Source organism: Musa acuminata, chromosome BXJ2-8, assembly GCF_036884655.1.
Source record: "Musa acuminata AAA Group cultivar baxijiao chromosome BXJ2-8, Cavendish_Baxijiao_AAA, whole genome shotgun sequence".
NCBI lineage: Eukaryota > Viridiplantae > Streptophyta > Magnoliopsida > Zingiberales > Musaceae > Musa > Musa acuminata.
In genome coordinates this window covers 48,860,490-48,885,304 of record NC_088345.1, presented here as the reverse complement: position 1 = coordinate 48,885,304, position 24,815 = coordinate 48,860,490, and the positions used below count along the sequence as shown (strand labels likewise).

General features: G+C 41.5%; 3 protein-coding genes and 2 long non-coding RNA genes across 10 annotated transcripts; 3 read left to right on the top strand and 2 right to left on the bottom strand.

Moving 5' to 3' along the window:
* Positions 1-19: 19 nt before the first annotated feature.
* LOC135619919 (uncharacterized) lies at positions 20-4,328 on the bottom strand. 2 transcript variants are annotated; one of them, XR_010489543.1, is made up of 5 exons: positions 3,573-4,328; positions 2,913-2,971; positions 1,478-1,570; positions 558-665; positions 20-488 (listed from the first exon to the last, which is right to left on the bottom strand). It is a non-coding gene; the product is annotated as an uncharacterized LOC135619919 (long non-coding RNA). The 2 variants fall into 2 exon arrangements; XR_010489542.1 differs by lacking the exons at positions 20-488; positions 558-665 and adding an exon at positions 837-1,117.
* Positions 4,329-6,518: 2,190 nt separating this feature from the next.
* Positions 6,519-11,462, top strand: LOC103996210 (violaxanthin de-epoxidase, chloroplastic). Of its 5 annotated transcripts, none has more exons than XM_065122396.1 (4): positions 6,519-6,923; positions 9,032-10,480; positions 10,601-10,683; positions 11,170-11,462. In XM_065122396.1, the coding sequence occupies exons 1-2, from the start codon at positions 6,621-6,623 to the stop codon at positions 10,349-10,351; spliced, it is 1,623 nt and encodes a 540-aa protein (XP_064978468.1). In that variant the 5' UTR covers positions 6,519-6,620; the 3' UTR covers positions 10,352-10,480; positions 10,601-10,683; positions 11,170-11,462. The 5 variants fall into 5 exon arrangements, with proteins under 5 accessions (XP_064978468.1, XP_064978470.1, XP_018685321.2 ...); XM_065122398.1 differs by having other exon boundaries at positions 11,118-11,462; XM_018829776.2 differs by having other exon boundaries at positions 9,032-10,683.
* A 546-nt stretch (positions 11,463-12,008) lies between these two features.
* On the top strand, positions 12,009-12,650 carry LOC135619917 (uncharacterized). Its single transcript, XR_010489539.1, has 2 exons — positions 12,009-12,331; positions 12,417-12,650. It is a non-coding gene; the product is annotated as an uncharacterized LOC135619917 (long non-coding RNA).
* Positions 12,651-13,034: 384 nt separating this feature from the next.
* On the bottom strand, positions 13,035-16,338 carry LOC103996211 (uncharacterized). The gene is made up of 2 exons (XM_009417075.3): positions 15,202-16,338; positions 13,035-13,357 (listed from the first exon to the last, which is right to left on the bottom strand). The coding sequence occupies exons 1-2, from the start codon at positions 16,212-16,214 to the stop codon at positions 13,318-13,320; spliced, it is 1,053 nt and encodes a 350-aa protein (XP_009415350.2). The 5' UTR covers positions 16,215-16,338; the 3' UTR covers positions 13,035-13,317.
* Positions 16,339-22,020: 5,682 nt separating this feature from the next.
* LOC103996505 (leucine-rich repeat extensin-like protein 4) lies at positions 22,021-24,421 on the top strand. The gene has a single exon (XM_009417422.3). The coding sequence runs from the start codon at positions 22,109-22,111 to the stop codon at positions 23,951-23,953; it is 1,845 nt and encodes a 614-aa protein (XP_009415697.2). The 5' UTR covers positions 22,021-22,108; the 3' UTR covers positions 23,954-24,421.
* Positions 24,422-24,815: the final 394 nt, after the last annotated feature.

Sequence of the window (24,815 nt, the reverse complement as noted above, 5' to 3'; positions counted from 1 at the left end):
GTGGTATTCCACGACTCGAGCAAGCTCCACGGTTGAGAAAGATTTGTTAGGTCACCCGTGTAAGATACTTTAGAAGTCATCCAAGTACACGAAGTCATCGAAGTCCTAAAACTCTAACTAACGTGAAACCATTCTAACGTTTTATGTTTAAAATTGATCCTTATATATTGTGGAACTAGCCGTCTTAATTTATATTGTGGGCTTAATTTATATTCTCGAGGGCTTTTACTCAAGTCTCGACTTCAAAATTAGATTAAAAAAAGGTGGGGCAGGGTACCGGGGGTAAAAATCGATAGTGTTTTCATGCTCACCTCATGATAATTCTGCTCGCAAATTTACCCTGGGGAGACGGAGCCATTTAGTCGATGTCGTATTCCAGCGAAAAATAGCATCAAAATGCACATGATCTACCAAAGACTAAGCATCTAGCTGGTTGGGCACAATTGCTGCGTCTTCATGGTTCTTACAGTTTATTGGAATGTCCAAGGCTGGTCAGTTCATTTTTTCAATTAGTCTTTCGGACTCACAACATTGCTAAAGGCGACAATTTTACTTACGAAGAAAGAATGGCAATGGAGAAATCTCTGAATAAGCAACTCATTATCAGAGAGTCAAATTGTCACATTGATAAAAGTGACAACCAACAACCTGTAACAACCACCATTCTGACAATTGGATTCAACAATTAGGACGCAATGTGAAATTCTTGAAATGGAATTTTAAAGTGTCTAAACAGTCACTGTAAGTAATTCATTCATTTCCTCAACATTATTGGTTAAAATTTATAAGATGACCATGTATGCATATATGGCATTCTGTGTCTACCAGAAAAGATGTCAATGTAACCAAGTTCTTAATAGAGGATACAATATGACATAATCTTGACAGTATGCGTTGTTTAATTAGTACACTTGAATGTCCACTATATATATCTTACAGCAGAACCAATACTTGAATAAACTTGTATTTTCTAATATATAAACATGACCACTCCAATCATCAGACAGAATAAACTCCGCCGTTCTTCTCTTCTCCTTTTCCTTTATTTTAGCAAATAAAACTCACAGGCTATATCTTTTTAAAATTAAGTACCACAGAATCATCGCGCCGGACATGTCTGTATTGGACAGATTGAAAAGCAATATTTGGAATAAAACTAACCAATCAGAGAAAGACTTACATATGATGAAATCAAGCTTTGAACTACTAAATCATTTAGTTACTTAATGAACAAGAAAAAGTATATTAAAATTCATGAATGCATTTAAAAGCCTGAAAGGAATCAATAGCATAGTGCCCAATGGGTCCGTTTTAGGTTATTACTTTTAACTAATTCTATGAAGTGAAACAAAGTGTATATTAACATTTGAAATCCTATCTCACAAATCACAATATTGTCAAAATAACTTGGGAACAGTCAAGAGGATAAGCCACAAGTAGAAAAATATTAGAAGATTGAAAGCTTCAAAAAAATAACCTTTTGACTTCTAGCTCGTCTCATGGTCTAACCTTGATCTGGGGCCCTTTAGGACTATAATATTGGTTGCAGGGACTTCATGATTTAAGATATCTGCACCAGCAAAAAATTTAGCGAGTTAGTGATAATTTTCCCATTACATAAACCAACCAAGAACAAGGTTCTTTTATAACAAGAAATTGTAAAATGAGAAGCAGATATTCAACCACAATGAGTTCCACAAGCAGAATTATCACTACATGCAATGTAAAATCACATTATTCATAATGCTAGATTCCATAATAAAGAAGTCGACACTTAAATCCCCACCAATTCAGCAAAATTGGAGCACATCAAGCATAAGACATAAGACACAACTATGACTATAGTTTATGACAATTGCTTAAAAATGAAAAGCAAATAGTGTATGATAGTTGTCAATGATTTTCCGGAGGATACCAACCAGTTAAGCAGATAAAGGCACTACTGTAAGTGATGAAATTTAGCCTCTTAACTTTAACTGTTATGTTAATAAAAAGATCAGGTGATGAGTGTTGATACTAAATGCTAGAGAATTGGCCAGATAATAATGGCCATTTGTGTTAGTACAGAGAGAAAGAGAAAAGGTACTTAAAACCAGCTGAAAGTTGCCAATTCAACCAAAGGTTATTTTGGTAAATATAAGTCGAAGACAAACATGGTCTGATGTCTTGATCAAAAGAATTTCTGAATATCTTTTGAATACCTCCAATTTAAATTTATGCAACTGGGGCTCCTAGTCAAATTGACTGGAAACATAGATTAGGTAGAAAAAGTACTAAATGTAAATAGTAAGTGCAAATTATGTCAGAGGCACGATGAGCAGTCTTGAGAAACAATCTCCTACTAAATAACAAGCCTGTCCATAATATGAGGAGTATTAAAAAATTCATGACAGACAATAAGGAAACTGAGATCAAAATGTTGTATCTAACAGTTCTTAAGGGACAAAATAAAAACACTATAGAAAAGTTTTGCAAAAGATTGAGGAAGGCCATTTATATAACTTTCTTGAAGAAGTTTAAAGAAAGTTCAGCAGTACATTTTTAATCCTAAAGAATTTTGATGTTTATATAAAGAATTTTAGGGTCAAATAGTTTGCACAAACTTTGTTGTGGTGGCCATGATTAACAACTTTTGGCTGATTATAATTGTAACCTTTGCTAGAATGTGTGTTACCTGATATGCATTAAGATTGACAACTGGAAATCTTCACAAGGAATGAGAACTATAAAGCGAATTAATTGCATGTACTTCTATGAGGTATTATGGTTTCAATGATAATGTTGCAAATCAGCAATAACTTTGCATTCGTCTGGAACATATTCTGACGTAATCATTGGCAAACGATTTGTTCAGATGAAAAAGATCCTGAATGTTCAAATAAAAGGTTTTGTGGAATATAAAATTCATATACCTTAGCATGTAGGAGCAGTACACACAACTTTATGTCATGTTGGTTGGTAATATCTTCCCCTGGGAAACAAAGGGTTGAAAGTTATAGTTGTATTTGCATAAGCATAATTCCGAGTCCGAGTTAAGAAGAATGAACAGCTAAGGCGATTGTGGGGCTTAGGCATTTCAGGTCGTCTCCTCGTCCAAACACATGAACTCCAGGTGGCATTTGAACAACATTACCAGAAACCAGTTACCATATAAGTTAAAGATTTCCATCAAGAAGGATTTAGAAACATGAACAAACAAATCAGAAACCATGGCAGAGACAATCAAAGAAGCATAAAAACAAAAAAAGATAGGAAAGCGCTTATTGAAAAAAAACACAACAACAACAACAACATCTTTAAATTCACCAGAACGGAAAGATACACGCCACCACCACTATACTCGAGAGTCAAGATACCGTGAACATTCACATGATTTATCGTATTCACAAGCATGAAGCCACTGCACCGCATGTTGAGCCAAGAAAAAGAAGACTACCAAGAAACAATCACCAAGATCCTAAAACAGACAAAATATGCAAAGATTTGAAGACGACGAGTAGGGTCCAGCTTTCCGTGCAAAAAGAAGGCATCAAATGGAACGATCCAAGCACTGTAATCATTCACCAACTCACCGCCACCAACGCAGACAAATAACGCCCCACGTACTCGCAAAGCCTGCGGCTAAGGCGCCAGAGAGAATCCGCCCGTCGGAAAACAATGCCGCGACGCCAAGCGTCCCGAGGCCGGAGGCGGGCCGATCGAGAAACGGCAGCCACAACGCTGGCGACGGGTGTGGAAAGAGGGAAACGGTTGGGATGCACGGTAGTGGAAAACGGAACGAACGAGGAAAGACATGCGATTTGCCAGAGAGCCGTGAAGCGACGAGAAGAGTCGAGAAGGGCCTCGATTTATAGAGATGCCTATCATAGGCGGATGAAGTGGTGACTGGTAACTAACCCTCCTCGACCTCACATCTACTGCGGACGCGTCATCGGACGGATAGGATCAGGACTTGGAGCGAGGGAGCGTCGCTTACCCGTTTAGGGAGGGGCCCGCTAGGATCTGATGTAATGAGGTAAAAACGGATCCGATATCCTTCTCGGGTGGAGCCATTCTCGATCCGACCCGGAAGGTCCTTCCAACCGACCTTGAGCCGATCATGCCGTCGTCTCCCGGCTGTAGCCTCGCGAAACCCCCCACATCCCAACCAAGAAATAGGAACCAGAAGGAAGAGAGTGAGGGAAGAGATGGCAGATTGGGAACGGCAAGCGGAAAGAGGGAAAAGGGTGACACTGTTTATGAAAGGAGAGAAGATATGCAAGAGCAAGAAGACGAGACGGAGACGTAAAAGAGGGAGAATAGACGGCGGAAGAGAGAGGGAGAAAGGTTCTAACCTCTGGAACGGAATCCCGGTGCAGCGATTGACAGAAGCGTAGAACGGTCTTCAAAGAACCGGATGAGGGGAATGAAGTGAGAGTCGTTCTGCCAGGGCCTAATAAGCGGCCGCTTCCTGTTGGTGTTTGCGGGCGATGGCACCGCTTCCGGTGACAGCTGGATAGCGTTGGAAAGGGATCCGACCCGATAGGATGTGTAGATTAGCAAGAAAACACGTCCGGTGGAAGTCGGATCGGATGTTGTTGTGCAAAACGCTAATTGCTTATAGGGTCATCGGCTGTGAAATAGTTAGCATATATCTTTCGCTTTCAAATTTGCTATATTTTGTATATATCAAGGTTGTTTGGTTGAACTTAAGCTTTCATGAAATCATAATCAACGATCATCGATACGAGAAGAAGTCATAGATGTCTTAATTAGTTTAACATGGTCTAGACTTGTATATGTAGAATGATTCGAAATGTTTTCGAAGTGAATGGATGTGAATGGTATACATTAAGATTGAGGTCGAAAGTGATTTTCTGATCCGATTCCTCTAATGCTCAAATTAGTAATCTAAGGTATACAAGTATGGATGTGAATGGTAAAAAACTATACGCCTCTCTTTTCATTATGTCGGAGATGGGCTTTTATACTTGATAGTAAAAGAGCTAAATATTCTGCATTGAGGTAACCACTAACTGTCTTCAATAGCCTCTCTTTGACCTCTTGTCTACATGAGCGCTAAGGGAGGGGTAGTCTATAGCCATCTACCTTAGACCCTTGCCCATATGGGCAAGTGGGTAGAGAGTGATCTTCGTTTTATTCTTCCACACTGGGCACCACATGATAGTTGCATGTCGGATGACAATTAGCCGATGACATACTCACTATCATTTGTCCCTCCCTAATTGGCCTCTAATTCGCATGGACAATAAGGAGGAGCAACCTATAATCACCTATCTTGGATCCTTGTTACCTAGGCGGATGACTCGAACCACCGTCTTTGCTCGAGGTATGGAGGTCAGAAAACTCAATCATGCCTTCATTGAAGCGTGAAGATTGGGAAGTTTGACTTCCGCCTATGCTCAAGGCATGGAGGTCAAAAAACTTAATCTCGTCTGGCTAATACACGTCCATACGAGAAGTAGGTCAATAACAAATCACCATCAGCAGCATTGGAGGAAGTGATCATGGGCGGATATGTTAGATAAACTCATATTAGATGATATGAGATGCATGATGAACTAGATGTGCAAGATGAATTAAACATGTCACTAGGCTTACAATTGATCGAAGAAGTATGATCTTGATGTGCCGGATGAACTAGACACTACACTTCGGACCCCTTTGGTAAAAACCCCAAAACATGCCTCGTGAGGCTCAAATGATAAGGAGTACGTTGCCAACTAATCATTATCCGATATGCAACCGCCACATTGTGTCTAGGGTAAAAGAAGAAGACGAAGGTCGCCCTCTACTCATCTACCCGTGTGAGCAAAGGTCCAAGATAGACAGTTGTGAGCTACCCCACCTTCTTGCCCATGTGAACAAGAGGTCAAAGAGAGGACGTTGAAGGTGGCTAGAGGCTATCTCGTAGTAGAATATTTCATAGAATATTCTATCCCTTTACGACTAAGTATAAAAACTTATTTTTAACATGATGAAAAAGGAGGTTTTTTTTTTATCATTCGTATTTGTACTTGTACGCATCTAATTATTAACTTGGCATTGGAGGAATCGAGTCTGGATATCTCTTCCGACCTCGATCTTTGTGTAAATGACACTTGAGAGTTTGATATTTTCACCTTGGAGGTACATCATATAACCCTACACGTATGAGTCTAAACCACGTCTGACTAAAGTATCAAGGATTCATCAATCATATTGTTTCGCATAATGATTTAATACATAAATAAATGTCAGTTAAAACATAAAGCTCAATTTTATTTAGCTGAAAGATGATAATGCCAATAATTACATTGTCGAAAATTACCTGAAAGAAAAAAAAAAAAAAAGTTGACATTGCAGAAACCACGAGCTAGACAATAATTTATTGGTGTGATTTATGGTTAAAATAGTGGCATGACTTATTACATGTCATTTTAATTTTTGTAATAAAAGCATGGCTGCATGTAAACCATACAAATGTAACGCGGGCACGGCAGTCATGTTAAATAGCATCGGCCGTCGTGTCGCGGGGCTGCGTCACGTGTCCTAAAAAATCCCTTCCCTTCGCGACTCCATTGCGGATCCCCATCCCAGCTGCTTCCTTTTGTCTCGGCCACCGAGCGCGAGGGAGAAGAATGGCCTTGCCTTTAGCCACGGTTACTCCTATTCTAAGTCTTCGACGACTCCAAGCTCCTCGAAGCAACTGTGACGCAGCCGCTGCAACACGGCTGTCGGGCGCTTGCGAAGCTGCTCTCTTCGGTCTTAAGTTCGCTTGCTGCCGTGCGACCGCCGTATGGGATCGACGTCCGAAGCCGGCGCGAGCCCTAATGGTGGAGGAGGGAAGAACGGCGGCAACGGCGAGGATCGTTACGGTGGTTGGGGACGGAAGCGTTAGCCCGTTGAAGAACACTCCCTGGGAGCAGGTCATGCGTCATACTGTGAGTGATTCGATGCCCTTTCCGTGCTAAATCTTGTTTATCCGTGGATTTATTTATAATCATTCCATCGATTTACTCCGTTCAGCCGATTAAGACACAAACTGTAGTTTGAAGATATTGGCATGTCTCTTCATCGAGAAAAATGATGGGATTATCAACCCTCTCTTCTACAACCGAAAAAGAAGAAACGAAAAAGTGGAGGTGGGTGTATGTCCCTACTGGCACAAATTAGCATTACCAATTGAGAAAAGTTGCCTGTTGTGCTGATATACCTCTTGCTGAGAGAATGACGCAGATTGTGGCCTAAGATAACAACGGGGAACATACAGTTACAGGTGGCGCACCACCATCTAAATACAAATTCAAAGTCAAGATGTACTCTGGCTACGTTTCCTTCTGCAATTTCAGGCGGTACTTCATGTATTGGCTGTTAGATCTGGTTGAGATGTGATATATGAAAAGAACTCGTTATAATTGTTGAATGTCTACAATTAGTTCATCAGATACATGATTCTAATATGATGAGAAAACAAATTTCATTTTTTGTTTAATAATTGTTAGATGAGCGATTAAGATTGCACTGATGAGGTGGTTTACTAAATAATCAGTAGGGGATGGATCAAATAGAACGCATAAATTCATCTTCTGAGTGATTGAACCCTCCCAGGAGTAGTGAAGAGTAGTAATAGTTGAATAGAATGAACAGCCAAGGAAGGAAAGTCTTTTTTCTTTTCTTCTTTTTTTTTTTCTAGCCTAACAATCCCTTTTACATCAGGGAGAGGAAAGTAAATCTGGCTAAGATTCTATTTAATCTCCTTGATTGAACCTTTTCTGATACAGATTTTGGATTCACTACCAACCTGGCAAAAGCCTGACATGAACTTGTGACTTATGTCAACCTAGAATGGATTTATGTAATGAAAGCACAAACACAACTGAACTGATTGAATTCAATGTCGATGGGCAAAGCTTAGGGATTGGCTTTTTACCATGTTTTTAGAATATATAGTCACAAATTCTTGCTCGACAATTGTCTATCTTGAAGATATTGAGAATGTTATCAATATAAGGAATGAGTTAATGTAGTCAGGTCTGATTAGGTGAGACCAAAGTCAGGGTTGAGTTAATAGTAGAATTATGTTTTAGTACTGTCATCAAGGTACTTAAATAGAAAATTTCATGGCAATGCTTATTTGTCGGTAAAAAGGTCTACAAAATGTTGCATCATAATCCATTTTTAATTTCGGATAGGAGTTCAATTGATGAGACTGTCAACTGTTGCTTGTGTCATACTAAGGTGTTTTAGTTGGGTGAAGAAATGCTGTAGTTCACCAAAAGATAAAGGTGAATTTGAGCAAATAAGATTGTGTGCGAGTGTCATAAAATCTTATCCTATCTCTCTTTTTTCTTTCTACCTATTATCTTGACTTTTGTTCCATGAGAATAAAACCAAAAGACTTTCTGTATTCTTTCCTCTACTGTTGACTATTTCGGTTGACTGCTAGAAAATAATGCCACCAATCTATGTATTATCTAATTCCATGTTAATGTCTTCCCAAGCAGCCCATTCGGACCTGATATATCTTTTCTATACATTTTGATCCTTGAGCATTCTAGTTTGCATAAAAAAAGTCAATTACTAAACCAGCAGATGTAATATAAAAACATCGATTAGTAAAAACTCTGCTGAGCTAGTCCCTTGCCAGCAATAAAATCTATGTTCAACATATTTTATATTGTAGGAAGAGTTCAAAATTCAACCAAATAACACTAGCTAAATGGTGAATACCTTAACAAAGATTGATCCATTTCAGTTATATATTTATCATGAAAAAAGAAAAGTTTGATGAGTTGTCTATCTTGCACTTATTGTCATCAAATATGTACTCAAGATTAGTTGTCTATCTTGCACTTATTGCAAAAAATATTTTGATGCATATAGTTTTCAACGATTTCAACTGTAAAAGGCATGTATTGGTTGTAGTATTATTGGAAATAATGAGGCATCCGACATGATAATTGCCTTTTTACTTAGTGGAACTTAATATAATTCTTAAAGCAACTAGGTGGCCTACTGATTGTCTTTTTTCTGTTGGGTCTTCTTGTAGTCAACTCGTCTAAAGTGGGTGGATGAAGGAATTGAAATGGTTGTATTTAGTGATAAGGCAACTCAGTATAGTGATACTCGGCATGAAAATCTTGTGAGGGAACTGCTATGTTCTGATATGTTGGTTCATGTCGCAATAAATGATCAGGAATCCATTGAATGGCTTCACAAAAATAGTGATAGTGTTCCAAATATAATATGCTTTGAATCATCACCAGATCTAAGAAACAAACTTGGAGGATCATTCGTTCACAAAAGAGGAGAAGAAAACATGTTCAACAGACTGGTCAACATTGCAAAAAAAGGAAATAGAAGTGAATCAGCGGAAGTGCTTAAGACTGTATCGGGTGCTTGGGAGAGGTATAATGCTGATGATATTAGGTTCTGTTTGCTTGTTATCATCAATTCTTACATAAGACCTGTTTCTGTACTAAAAAATTTAAGGGCTAAAGGACTATCCACTCTTAATTGTATGATTAAAAATTGCGGATCTCAGATGCTAAACTGTTTATTTGATCCCAACTGTAGAAAAGCTCTTCAGTGTTTGAACTCCTGTTCTCCAACAGATCAGGTTTGTAACTACCGCTGCATTGCCTCTTATGAGAGCCCATACCTGGAGGCATTTTCTTTGTGTGTGTTGCAAAAGAACAATTGTCTTGAGTTAGATGCAGAGATCCCAAGCAAGCCAATTGTAACTCCATTGTATATGTTTAGAGGAGAGTTGTTGAGCCATGAAGTTGCGGAAGACCTTTTTATCGGTTGGTTGGATAATTTAGAATGGAGCTGGCGAGTCATAGCCGGCCAAAATCCTGCATATGATCAATTCCCTTGTCAGTATCAATTGTTTTACAGGGGAAAGGCTAAAGGGTCATTTTGGTATGAACCAGTGTTTCAGGTCCGAACTCAAGAAGGGACATTGGTATGGAGACGAAGAAAGTATCGGGTTAGAAGAGCAAGTGTTCCTGGAACATTTTATTTCAGCGTATTAGATAATGGGGTAGTTTCTAAAGAATTTTGGACAATAATAGATGTTTGTGACGATCTCAGCTGGGGTTTATTTCAGTATAACGGGGCAGCTCAGGTGGCTGGACTGTCGTATACTGGGGCTGTGCTTGTTAGTCCAGACGGAAATTTTAAACCTGAATTGGGAGGACAAAGGCTAGTATCTGCCTTGGAGAAATGCAGTATCATGGACTGGGAGCTATATAGAGTTGATAACTGTTCATGCAATAATCCACCATTAGGAATTCCTGAGGGTTCGCGTCTGCACTCAAAGATTGAACTGAGGAATCAGAGGTGGGTCTCTCAGCAGCTTGGATAACAAAGCATTTAAAGCAGTTCTAGCGATATCAAAGGTTGAACGGAGGAATCAGAGATGGGTTTCTCAGCAGTTTGGACAAAAAGGGTTTTTAAGTAGTTCAAGAGATAACAATAGAGTTATTACCTCAAAGTGAGTTAACAGTTTCCTATATCATATGAGTCATAAGGAGATCAGTGGTTTTTGGGTCATTAACTTTAATCTTTGAAAGGATCAAGTGAAACTTTTCTGTTTTCCTTGAGATATTTGCAGTTATGATGCATTAAGAGTCTTCTCTCAAAGGAAGTATATAGGAGGCTCTTCCTGAAACTCTGCCATTCATCATATTCTTTCAGGTACTTGTCCAAACTCTTACATTTTCTTTTTTACTCTGCCTATATTAATACATCGAAGCATATAAGTAAACCATTGATGTAAGTTACGTGAAATGTCGAGTAACTGAACGTTGCTTTGTTAATTTTTTGCATTTTGTTTCAGACTTGAAAACCTAGATTGAGCTTAAATCACATGTTTAGCAGGCGTTTTGGCAAAAAATAGATGCATGACTAATTTGTCAAAAATCTAAATTTAAAGCAAAAGGCTCAATCGAATGTCGTTACTACGCCTGCTGGTGCAAATTGTAGAATGCCATCTGTGGTAATAGACATCCTTCATCTTTGGAGTTAAAGACTCCAAGAACAGCTTCATGTGGAGCATGGAACTATATGCCAACCACCCTGCTAATGCTGATAACTGGCTTTATACTTAGATTATCATGCTTAGAATGCAGGCATCTGCTGAGGCACTGTAGCGTGTTACTCATACTCCTTCCATGTATACAGAGGAGGTTAGAGGGGCTATGCTGGGCGATTTAACCGGAACTCGAGGCTTCTATAACGAGGAAGCAGAACCAGAGATGGTGGTTTGTCAAAGAATCTCATCGAGCTTCGGGCTGCTTTTTCTTTCTGCTTACTACGTAGAGATTGACTACTTTACCATTATTAGTTCATCTACTACTCTTTCGGTGCGAAAAAGTGACTTTGTATCACTACTTGATGCAATGAATTTTGTCGAAGTGTCATCTCACGTCACCACCGATTAACCGAAGATGACACGGAGACATGTTTATGTGCAATCTCTATGTTTTCTTGGGATAGTGTTGTGAACTTCTCTGAGCGACCGTCATGTTTCTTCAGAGTTCAGACAGCAGTGTCAAAGTAGATCGAGGACAGTTAGTCGGGAGGGAACGTTGTTCTTCTGTGCCAACGCGTTGGTGGCCATCGCCAGCCAATACTGTCGGTCGGCAACAGTACGATCTCGCGGCTTGTCATTATGATGACTGACTGAATATGAAACGACCCTTTTGGAATCCCAACACCAGTTGGGGCTTTCAACTCGGCCGTTGCATGTGAACCACAGAACACGCGTATAGCTCCGACTCCGCCCGTCCACCACCGCGTGGCGCTACCGGCTCATTAATCGCAACATCACTGTTTGACGCGGTCAAGCTTGCCACCTCTTAGACTCCCAAGCCTCACATTAAATGGACTGCAACAAACTCACCGGGCCTCCAAGACGCTTGACTCTCACTTTCTCTCTCTCTCTCTCTCTCTCTCGTCAGACGCTGCAGTTTAAACGGGTAGGACCCTCCTCATGCTCCAATCTCGATCCACACGTCACTTCCGGCTTCTTCTGTTGACAATAATCTCACACTCTCGTTCCGTTGTCAATGGCTTCACCTGCCAACTACGTCGATTCTGACTTGATCTACGTCTTCTCTTTTCTCAGCCAACTATAAGCAGAAGAGTTGGGCTTATTGCTCATCCATCACCTTGCAGCTAGTTGGGGTTTCTCTCATCTCCCGCCAAACCATGTTCATAATGAGTTCAGCGGGACTGCCGATTCTTCTTCTCGTGTACTTTACGTCATCGATGGTTGTCTTGCGCCCATGTCTGTGTGGAGAAGCGACGACGATTGCCGATGCTCAGAGGATCAGCGACGATGGTATGTAATCCAGTGCTGTACTTGCGAGTTGTTGAATTGTGAGGTTAGGAGCTAATAATGGATGTGTTTCTTTGGATGCATGTAGCGAAGGCTGTAGATCAAGGGGTAGCGTATGTGCTTATGGCTGTGGCTCTCCTTCTTACCTATCTCGTCCATTGACAACCGGTCGGAAAGTCCTCCTGCGATCGTATCTTGTTTTTAATGCTGTAACATTACTTACTCGGTGGGGATTAAGGTTGGTTCTCCGTGAAAATACTTGGTGTAATTTACCGTATAAACTTCAGGCATGGAGCATCCTACGGACAGCGTTTTCTCGACACTCGAAACGCATCAGTTCATATTTTAAACGAGGCTGCACTCGTTGATTGTTGCAGTCTCGTTTAGCATTCCTGTAAGAGGTGCAATCACAAAGATAAAGCTTCCTAAAAGCTCTTCGTTAGCGGCCAGTTCATGGCATAAAGCATAACCAACCTCTTTGATAAAAAGTATTATTATTTTCTCTACTTTAGTTTAGATAAACTGATTGATGAAGAGACACGCACCAATGGCATGCCACACCCACCAAACAAAGTAGCAGTCGAAGGTAGTGTATGGGCCGAAAACGAGAAATCCGCTCGAGGTGCGACACAGACCCCCATGCGTCTAAAACCAGACCCTGTACAAACAAAAATACTTTGTCATGTCAACCATCAGAAGAAACCAATACAAACAAATGACCAACTTGGAGACTAATCATGCAAATACACATCTTGTCATGAAACTCTAGAATCTAAACGTTTGGGTAAAATGGGGAGTTAAATAGGGGATGCCAATGAGCTATTCAAACATAGTGGAAATACAAAGCTGCTTCCTCCTCGGCCCCCCCCAACCACATCAATTGTCAATGTAACTGCAGTACAGAATTTGTTATTTAGAACAGCACGTGGAAGTGGGTGCGCAGGAGCAATCCAAAGCAGCCAATGGATACTGGGGAATCACTCTCTTTCTCAGACAAAGGTCGTCAGGAAGAATGAAGCAGATACGAACCTACAGAACAAGAAAAGCAACAAATTTTGATACCTGATACAGCACAAAAAATAATTAACAAAAAGCACATTACTGCACAGCTTTTATCAACTAGCTGGTTAAATCAGTTCGAGACAACAATCCAAAGGAGTGCTAGTGGAGTTCTACAAGAGGCCCCTCTCCAGCCCCAGAAGCTTTAATTAAAAGCCCTCTAGCATCGATAGCAGTAGTCTTGAGGGAAAGCAAACTTTCAGCTCCCAGAGGCCACAGCGGGCATGATTAGGGAGCACATAATCTAATACCCAACTCATATTCTCAAGTAAAAGGCATCAACTTAATAACTTTTACATCAAGACACAACAGACAGGCCACAAAATGCATGAAATTGCTAATAGTCATGCTAAAAACACCTTATACCATGCAATACCCTTTTAGGGGCCATGTGATGTAACAATACTCGGAGATACTGTAGCATCAAAAGAATAGAACTCTCCTATGATTCCAAACCAATCCAAGTAGGCAATTCTAGGTTGTCTTCATCAATCAGAAGTTCTTTCGAGATCCAAAGACTACAACAATAACAAGAAGTTGAAATATCTGAACTAACTGGGGACAACTCCAGGGATTTTTTTACAAGCTAAGAGTGACCTGGTCCTATACAAAAATATTAAAGTCCATCCTCAAAACATTTGAAGGGATCTTATGCTGACTATCAAGTACCTAATGCACCACTCTTTTTTCAGGCTTGGGACCTATAGTGAAAAGATTCAACGATATGTAGGCAAAGGCAAATTCTACAGTGTGACAATCTAAGATATGACCAAACAATAAGAATTTCTCAACTGCATATTAACACAACTAGCATGGACCACTTGATACACCCCCAAGGGGATATGTCCTCTGGCTTGAGAAAGTATAGGACCTGCCCTTCTTCACATTAACTTTTTCAGGGGATTCACCCACAATGTTGCGGGCTTGTATCTTATCCCAAATACTTGAACAATTACATAAGCATGTCTAAAATCAATTAATTTAACAGATGTCAAGTTCAAGTTGGGAGTCCAATGCGGCGCAAGCACTTCCAAAGGTGAGTTCTTTCAGTATTGACTATTGAGTCAGGGACTTGTACTCATTTCTAGGGCAGAAATCTTGTACTTTCCTCTCAAGACTTGTATACTTTGAAAGCTAACCTACATCCTTTCATTATAAGAGTCCCAGATCCAAAGCAACCCAATTTCATTGAAAGCTAACCTACATCCTTTCATTATAAAATCCCAGATCCAAAACAACCCAATTTCATAATACACAAACATATTCCAGAAATGATAAGTCTACCAACAACATCCTAAAAAGCTCTATGACAATGATATAAATTTAAAAGATGCTTCTAGAAGTGTCAATCATAATGCTGCTACTAACAATACTAAAATTAACTCAATTAAAGATATTACCTAGATGATAGCCTAGTATATTTTGAATAAAGCCTAACTGACATACTAACAAGTGAAAAAATAACAACCATGACATCAATTAAACTTTAATATATCATCTCTCAAAATAACAAATTTCTTAATACAATCTTCAGCATGTCAGAGTCCTTATTCCATTTTACTATCCCAGTCAGTAACGTAACTCCCCACTTCACTAAAACCTAAAGAGCCATCTGTAAACATAAGCCACAAACAGTAGCCAACACTAATGGAATCTAATGTGCCATGCACATTTTAAGATTTCCAATGAACTACTTCATTTTTTCATTTTGACAAAATAAGAGTGACAACTATAAAATATTGACAAAAAATATATAATTATGTAGAGACAATCAATAATGGAAAACAAAGTCAACAAGGTCACCATTAACCTACCCGCTAAGGTTATCAGCAGAATCACCATCATCACTGTCTTCCTCCTTATCTTCCCTATCCTCTTCATCATCTCCCCCACCCTCCTCTGTCAATTTTGCAATCTCCTCTTGTGCCTTCTCCAAAATCTGCCTTTTCTGCACCTCCAAATCCCTTTGGAACTCCTTCCTCATCCTTTCCAGCTCTGCCATCTGCTGCCTCTGATGAATCTCCATCTTCTCATAGATGTCTCCAAACTTCTGAATTGACTCAGCAAGCATCCTAAAAGAAGAATCCGAGCACCTCAAGACATTCATCCTCTTTCGTGGGAGCCCATCAGAGTCGACATCCTCATCATCACAATCACCGTCATATCTGGTGTTCCCTAGACCGTCTCTCTTCTCATGATTGCCACTACAACGATTCTGATAGACGCTGGAACTAGAAAAGAGATGTGGCTGCTGCCGTCCTGGCAGCGGTGACGGGGATGACATCAAAGCGTCCATCTTCTTAAAATAAACCCATTTGCTTCCAACATTCCCATCCTCCGCCGTGCTCGGCTTCTCCTTCTTGTACTTCTCAAACCGATTCCCACGATAAGCGTTGGTTCGATTAGCCTTAGAGGCCAGCGAGACTTTCTTGGCGATATCGCTGCCCTCATCCGCTCGGAGGCTCCTCCGACCGTTCTGAGCGAAGCGATCGCCCCACGGATCCAGGAGGTCGAAGGTCGAAGTCCGGGCAGCAGGCTTGGAGGATGGAGCGGAGGCCTCGGGGTTTACACGCGGGGCGAATTCGAACCCCAGGGCGAGTTCATCGATCCTCTTCCGCTTGCCACGGCTCTCGGATGAGGAGTCGTCATCGTAGTCGTCGTCCATGGGCTGATGCATGTCGTTATGCTCCTCCTCGTTGTCCTCCTCTTCTTCTCCTTCTTCGTCCTCGTCATCGTCGGGGTAGCGACGACCAAACGGGGATCGAGGCGGGAGGTCGCGGAAGGGGGCCTTGGACCGACGATGGGGAGGGAACCGGGCATCGTCCATCGGCAGTGGGGGAGGGGGAGGGGGAGTGGGAGGAGGGGAAACCCTAGGCTAGGCGTTCGATCCGGGCATTTTAGGAGGCGACGCCGAACGAATGACACGATCGATCGCCCAAATGAGACTCGCGGGCCGGGTCGGGTTTACGACCCGCAAGACTATCACGCGAGTCCAACGTCACATCCAATTCAGTAGCCCGATTCGTTCTCTTGTCGCGAATCACCCAACAGTGTTGCACCAAATAGTGTAAGAAAAATTAGCCCTCACTCCACAGAGGGTCGAAGATATGTTATTGCGAGGGTTAGTGTAAACCGTGGGTACTTTGAATCGACGGAATCCTAGTTCCACTGCACCGTTACGGCACAGCGATCAGCAATCTGCTATTGGTTTTGCATATGTTACGGAGTCTATCACGTGCATTGGCTTTATTGATGACGATAATAGTTTGGCTTACTCGAATTCGTGAAATCTGCAGTGTAACGAAGAAAATGTAAACAAAAATAAAAGGGAAGACAAAGGAATCTTCACTTGACGACGTTGGAGCAATAATGCAAAGGCATAGGGTGCTTCCTGACGAAGTTTGTTGAAATTAATAATGATGATGTTGAAATCTAATTATAATAAATTTTTTTTAGGAGACGATCAAGAGACTCTCCTAATTATCATCATATATCCTACCTCCCAAGAACGAAATATCAATTATTAATATTATAGATTTATTCTTAATCTTCTTTAATTCCTAACTCATCGCTCTTAGTGATCTTATAAAGGATAAGAAAAAAAGAAAAGATGACTTTGATTCTCTTATAGATCGATATTATTACAACTTATGTACTTTAAATAAAAATTTTCTCTAAATGGTATCGAAAGGTATATATCATAAATTTGATCTATCGTTAATTGATTTTAATTTTTGACACATATAATAATATCATAATAATTGGTATTAGAGTCATGTTTTTTAAATCAAATATCTTAGATCTGTTTATTAGCACCTTTCGCTTGCGAGATATGTTATTCAATTTTAATTTACGATGCCCAAACAATCCATATATATTATTGATCTACTTTTCTATCTAGTTTGACTTGTCACCTTCTTGCGAGCAATGTCAAGTTTCTCGTGTCTGATCAATTGACCATCATTGATTGCTTGTTGTTGATGATTCTATTGTTAAGAGCAATGGCCTCCCATGATTGTAAACCTAGTTGCAAGTAGCAACTGTGTATAGGTGCTACTATATGTAGTGAAATCTCCATGGGGTGCAATAGTCGAAGGCAGTCACATGCAAGTTGCTTATGTGTGATGGCCTTGCAATAGTTGGCTTGCCTTGGTTGTAGGCGACTACAGTAGTGTTACTACTTATGACGAACGTGACTGCTATAGTAATACCGCTACAATGACATTTGTTGGCCTAATCGACACCAATTGGACATCGAAGGCTAGAATCTCAGTGATTGCATGATGGACAAGAATAGTCATAACCGAGTAGATGCGTGAGCAAAGTCATGCATCATGATGACTGTGAGAGTTGTCGATCAATGCAAGTGCATAGTTGTACAGTGTAACGAGTTTTAGTGGTGCATGGCAACATAAGTGTTTCGCTTGTGAGGAACCCATGTATAGTGAGAACAATCACGTATGGCACGATGAGAGGGGACAACAAAGGAAGTTAATTTCATGATTTATATTTATGTTAATTGGAGAGCCAATTTTTTGAAAAAGTACAAAGTAATTGCTTATTATGTCATCAATAATAGAAGCTGAATCTATAGTATGATCTGAGGTCACAAATAAAGCTTTATAGTTATAAAATTTCATCTCAAGACTTAGTATGATCGACTCAATTATCAAGCCACTGAAGATTTTTTATGATAACACCATAGAAGTTTTTTTCTCTAAGGTTAATAAGTACTCTATTAGTTTTAAGTACATCTAGATAAAATACTTGATAGTTAGAGAAAAAGTACACAAACAATAAATGTCAATTAAGAACCTAAGCACCACCATGATGATTACTAATCAGTTTACTAAGGTTTTACGGTTTAAAGAATATATTCTTATTTATAATTAGGCTTGTGAGTAAGTTATAAAAGATATGGTGATGTATTCTTAGGTACATGCTATTATTGATATTTTTCTTAATTAAAATTATTTATTTTTAAAATTTATATTTATATTTATATTTATATTTATGTAAATTATAATTGAATGTGATAATATGATTACCTTGATAAGATAAACATAATATCTTGATATTATACCTGAGTCATTATGGATTATATTAAGAAAAACTAATAGTATTATAGTACATAGAAGAGAGTTGATAATATACGATTGCTATACCTAGCATTTCTAGTTAGACTTAGTATAGTATTATCGTACCTATTAAGCTTATTGGTTTATTTTAAGATTTATAACAATGTATTAAATATTTTTCAAAATTTTTTTGAATCTAATTAGGTAAAATTATTTTTAAATATAATTTAAATTATTTATTTATTTTGATTTTAAGTTTCTTTTATATCTTATTAATTAATGGATCAATTGAAATAATATTAAATTATATGACCATATCTAACAACATGAGATTATAGATTAAATATTTTTTTTTGAATGATATAGAAAGATGGATTTGATATATTATTATTATTATTATTATTATTGTTATTGGATCTTAATTTTTAATAATTTTTAATATAATAATAAATAACATAATTACGAGCATGGAAAAAAGCGAGCGAGCGGCGATGATAAAACATCGTCATATCAATCATCATATCAGACAGGAGACTACTGTGGCTCGATCATATGTGCGGTTCGCCTGCATCATCTCGCCCAAATGGTACCGTTCTTGAATTTACTTTTTCAGTGCTCGCTTCATCTTTTCGTTTTTCTGTTTTGACGGCACCGACACCACCGAAGCGGACGCGATCTACTCGTGCCGACGGCGACAAACACGAAAGCCCCGCCGGCCCGCGCGGGGTCTTTCGTTTGTACCGCTGCGCAACTCCTCCGACTGGTTGGGCATCCATCCATCCTACTATGTCCATTTTATTATTGCCCACTTTTCCAACCCTCTCCGACTCCTCTTACCTCAGTAAATATCTTCTAATCATCGCTCTGTGCCAGAACACATACAGTACGCCGATAATGACAGTGGCTAATCCTTTCTGTGATATTATAAAGTGCGAACCGGTAGTTAAAATGGTATGGTGGGACCGGATCGATCTCCCCTGACACTTTTTTATGGCGAGTCTTGCTGTTTATGGCTGTAATATTAGTACAAGGTGGACTATTGTTCGCAGGCCACAGTCCCCGCTGCATGACGTGGCACGTAAACCCAAGTACCTTTCAGTCCCTAGTTCACCCAAGCTGGGCGTCGGCATGAGTGTGACGGAACAACGAGGAGTTCATTTAGTTTGAGGGTTGGATCAAATTGCAACGAGCAGTGTACAAATGCACTTAGCGATATGTTCCAGTCTAATCTATTATAAAAAGAAATGTGAGATCCAGGAGCAGCCAGTCCAATCAATCCTGCAGTACTCGGTGATGGGTACAGGAGCAACAAGATCACCGTCGGAAATATGGTCTTTTAAGTTTGGATATTATACGTTACAGCTCGTTTCGAATAAGAATCAAAATTAAATTATTTAAATGATTTATCGATTCTAAACCGTATCAGAAAGGGATCAAAGCAGTCCGATAGAGGAGCAAATGACTGGTTTGCCCCTCCCGATAACTATATTTAGGGATATTTTGATTATTTTATAATTAAACAAATCTAAAATTATAGTTTTCCCCTTCTACTAATCAAATACCAACTAGTTTTGAAGGCATTTTAGGAAAATAAAATAAAATCCTATAAATACCTCACAAACTTCTCAATTTTTCTCTCGTATCTTTGATTAAGCACTCATTGAAGCCTAAACATTCTTAATCTCTTGAGCTCTCTTGTTGATCTGATAACAAGTGGAAGCCACTAGTCATGGAGCAAGTCTTAAACATGGAAGGATAAATCCCGAATGAAACTAGATCAAGCATAACCTATAAATCGGTTAAAATTCAAGTATGCATCGATAATCGATTAAAAACGATGAAATAGAATAAAAAAAATCACCCGTGAAGATAATGACATTTTATTCAACATATAATTTTACTTAATGAATGAATGATCAAAATATTAGGTATCGAAAGTGATTAAATATTTATAATTTTAATTAATTTTATAAATTTTTTGATTATGTCATGACACATTTACACTCATATATCTATTTTTAAAATTTTAAAAATAAAATTTAATTTTACATATTATAATTATATTTTAATAAAAAAAATAAAAAAAAAATAAATATTGATTTGAATCGAAACTAAAATCGATCGTATCGAAACCAAAACAAAAACTAACGATTTCTATTCTAGAATTAATACTTGCAGTTCGATTCTAATTTTAAATTTTACTAAATTAAAACCACCGATTTCGAAATGGATCATGAAAATTAAGCACAGTAAAGACGTGAGAAGATCATCTTTAGGCCAACCGACAATTGTATATCTCTCGTTACTATTTACACTTCAAGGGACAAACCATATATCGTGCCCTCGTGGTGTCGAATCCTCCCATCGCAGCTGTTGGATCATCCACGGAGAGCTGCCGCCAACCAAGGAAGAAGGGGACGGTGACAACGGAGAACAGATCCACAACCGACACGGGCGTCCCGTCCCGTTACTGATTAACGAACTGCGTGGAGCATACAAACTAATAATAATAATGGGATCTGCAGCGGTGCCCAAAGCTCTACGATGTGCACGCCCGTCGCAACGGCGGCATTCTGTTTCTTAATACCCAATCCCATATTGGATCATCTAAAATACTTACTTAGTAGTCCCGATGCCTGATGAACGGAAAAGGATTCAAACCCAATCTTACTCACTTGCTCACCCGCAGCTTACTTTATCCTCCTCCCTCTGGTTATCAACACCGGGGGAAAGAGACGGGGAAAGAGAGGAACAAGTGTGATGAGGGTAATAATGGCGATAACATTCGGGGTGACGTCAGCTGCCCCAGATGACGTTTCGATTGACTTGACACCACCTGGTCAAACAGACCGAAACGTCGGTCGAGGCATATTAACATTCTGCTCAGGCTCGTTCCTTCACACTACGCCAACACCGCTGTCAGACGTTACCAGGAGTACGATCCTGCTCCCTGCAAGTAGGCACATTAGGAAACAGTAAACTTCCCTATAAAAACCCTCGCGTTCGGCTCGAGAAGGGAAGAAAAGGAAAAACCCTTTAAGATTATCCACTGACTTGATCGTTGGAGGGGTCGAATCGAGCTCTCCCGACCTGACCTGTGTGCAAGTGCGAAGACGGAGGCCCCCACAGAACGCCCAGGCGAGGAGTCCCCTCCAAAAGGAAACGGTGACCCCGTCGCGATCAGACCACCACAGTCGACGGCCACCTCAGTAGTCTCAAGGGTCGTCCCAAGAAGATTCCTAATCATTCAGACTCGAACTCAATCGCGTCGGTCTCGAGGCCACTAAGATTGTTTACACTAAAAAGTGCACGAAGAAGATGCGACTGTGATACTCGGGGAGGAAAGAGGTCATCGAGACCGTCCATTTGAGGAGCAAGGCATTGAGCTGTGATTTGGCTGTTCACCTCGGGTATGCGTCCCTGTATTAGTTCGCTCCTGATCCTTTCCCGTTTCATTCATCGATACTCGGGCCCCGCCTTTCATCCCCCGAGGCATCCTTCTTCCTCCATAAGTAACAGACACAACAGCAGCAGCAGCAGCAGCCGCAGCCTCAGCCTCTCTCTCTCTCTCTCTCTCTCTCTCTCAGTCTCCCCCTCTGTGCAACCAGAGTCGAGCCTTGTTTCAACATAGGAGGATGATGAGATGAAGAAACATAGCAGAGCGAGTCCGTTCTCCTTTCTTCTGCTATTATCCTCCCTCCTCCTCCCTCTCGCCTCGTCCTGCTCGGGGAGCCATGGTCACATCCCGCGGCTGCGGCAGCTCCTCCATGATGGCCATGACGCCGATGACTCAGCTTTCCCCAACCCCCACCTCCGCGACGCCTACATTGCCCTCCAGGCCTGGAAGCTCGCCATCATCTCCGATCCCTTGAACCTCACCGGCAACTGGGTCGGCCCCGGCGTCTGCAACTACACCGGCGTCTTTTGCTCCCCCCTCCCTTCCGACCCCAACCTCACCGTCGTCGCCGGCGTCGATCTCAACCACGGCGACCTCGCTGGCTACCTTCCCCACCAGCTCGGCCTCCTCGCCGACCTCGCCCTCCTCCACATCAACTCCAATCGCTTCTGCGGCACCCTCCCCCGCTCCCTCCGCCGCCTCGCCCTCCTCCACGAGCTCGATGTCAGCAACAATCGCCTCGCCGGCCCCTTCCCTGACGTCGTCCTCCGCCTCCCTTCCCTCCGCTACCTCGACCTCCGCTTCAACGAGTTCGAGGGCGCGGTGCCACCAGAGCTCTTCGACCGGGATCTTGACGCCATTTTCATCAACCACAACCGCTTCGCCTTCGACATCCCTGAAAACCTCGGCAACTCCCCAGTCTCCGTCGTCGTCCTCGCTAACAACCGCTTCCACGGCTGCCTGCCTGCCACCCTCGGCAACATGTCCCGGACCCTCAACGAGATCATCCTCATGAACAATGGCCTCAGCTCCTGCTTCCCCCCGGAAATCGGCCTCCTCCGGAGCCTGACCGTGCTCGATATCAGCTTCAACAAGCTCGTGGGGCCGCTGCCGGGCTCCGTCGCCGGAATGCTCAGCCTGGAGCAGCTGGACGTCGCTCACAATCTTCTCTCCGGAGGGATCCCGGCCTCGATCTGCGCCCTGCCGCGCCTCAAGAACTTCACCTACTCGTACAACTTCTTCACCGGCGAGCCGCCCCAGTGCTTGGCGGTGGAATCGTTCGACGACCGCCGTAATTGCCTCGCCGATAGGCCGAGGCAGCGCTCGGACCACCAGTGTCAGTCCTTCCTGTCTCATCATCCCGTCGACTGCTCCACTTTTGGCTGCAAGCCCTTCGTACCGGCACTGCCCCCGCCGCCTCCTCCGACTTCTCCGCCACCGCCGTCACCTCCTCCACCACCTTCTCCGCCGCCACCGTCACCCCCTCCGCCTTCTCCGCCACCGCCGTCACCTCCTCCACCACCTTCTCCGCCACCACCGTCACCTCCTCCGCCATTTCCTCCACCACCTCCGCCACCGCCTCCTTCTCCACCACCGATACCTTACTGTGTCCGGTCGCCACCGCCGCTGCCAGTCTACTGCCCACGATCTCCTTCGCCACCCGTCTACTGCGCAAGATATCCATCACCACCAATCTACTGTAAACAATCTCCACCGCCACCTCCACCGAACTTCCCTCCACCACCTGTGTATTTTCCGCCACCAAGCCCACCCCATTCTCCCCCTCCATCTCACCCATCTCCACCAACTCCGACCAATTCCCCCCCGCCGCCGCCAAGTTCACCGCCGCCTCCGCCACCCAACTCACCCCCACCTCCGCCTCCATCGTACTCCCCGCCTCCGCCTCCATGTATAGAGTCTCCTGCGTCACCGCCTCCATGTATTGAGCCCCCGCCACCTCGGTGCATCGAGCCACCACCTCCTCCGTGCGTGGACCCACCGTCACCCTCACCCGTATCCAAAGAAGTACAACCACTGCCGGCTGTTGTTGGAATTCCATATGCGTCACCTCCGCCGCCTCCTATCTATTAATTCATGTGCAGATTTTCTTGGTCACCCTCGTACCTCTCTATCGCTAAAGCTATCGTCTCCCTTTTTTTCCAGTATTCTTGGCAAATCTTCCGGTGAAATATTCCTCCATCAAGTTCTACATTATCCTTCTTCTCCTCTCTTCTTCGTGGTTCCTCCACCAGATCGCCCGACTTGGATATTATTGTGGATCGTCAATAAATGCGTTGTAAGAGACAAGAAAAATATTGAGGGAGCGTAGGTGCAGGGCAACTGAACGTATAGTGGAGCGTGAGATGCCAAGGAAACAATCTCATCAATGGCGCGTTCTCCCTCCTCTACTCTCTTCTTTCCCTTCTCATATCATGGTATGATTGATTCATCGAGTATACTCAGAATGCTACCTCCGTTGGTAAGCTTCCTGTCCTACATTGCTCGCTGTTATTTCTGTATGTTTGGATGTGACTGGATGCTTCTTGATGCGACTGCTGTGCTCTTGTGCAACAAATTTGATCTCTCGAACTCGATAATCGTGGAGAGAAGTGGTGGTCTGTGTTCTTTAATTAATTATTAAATCTACCTTCAATTCGAATAATCCTTCAGCTCTACAATATTTTATCTTCAAATAATAATTATAGTTTTTTTTTTTATGAGCACAAATATATAGCTGAGAATACGATACGATTCAAAGAAAACGTATAACAATATATTGATTCAATAGTAATGAACTCCAAAGTTTAGAGTAAGTATCAACGAAAATAATTAATAGAGTCTCTTTTGTACAAAAGAGTTATGCTCATAACAAATAATCTACATATTGGATCATATGTTTATGAGATAAAAAGGTATCATATCAATCAATGCTTACTTATCCATTTATTTAAAT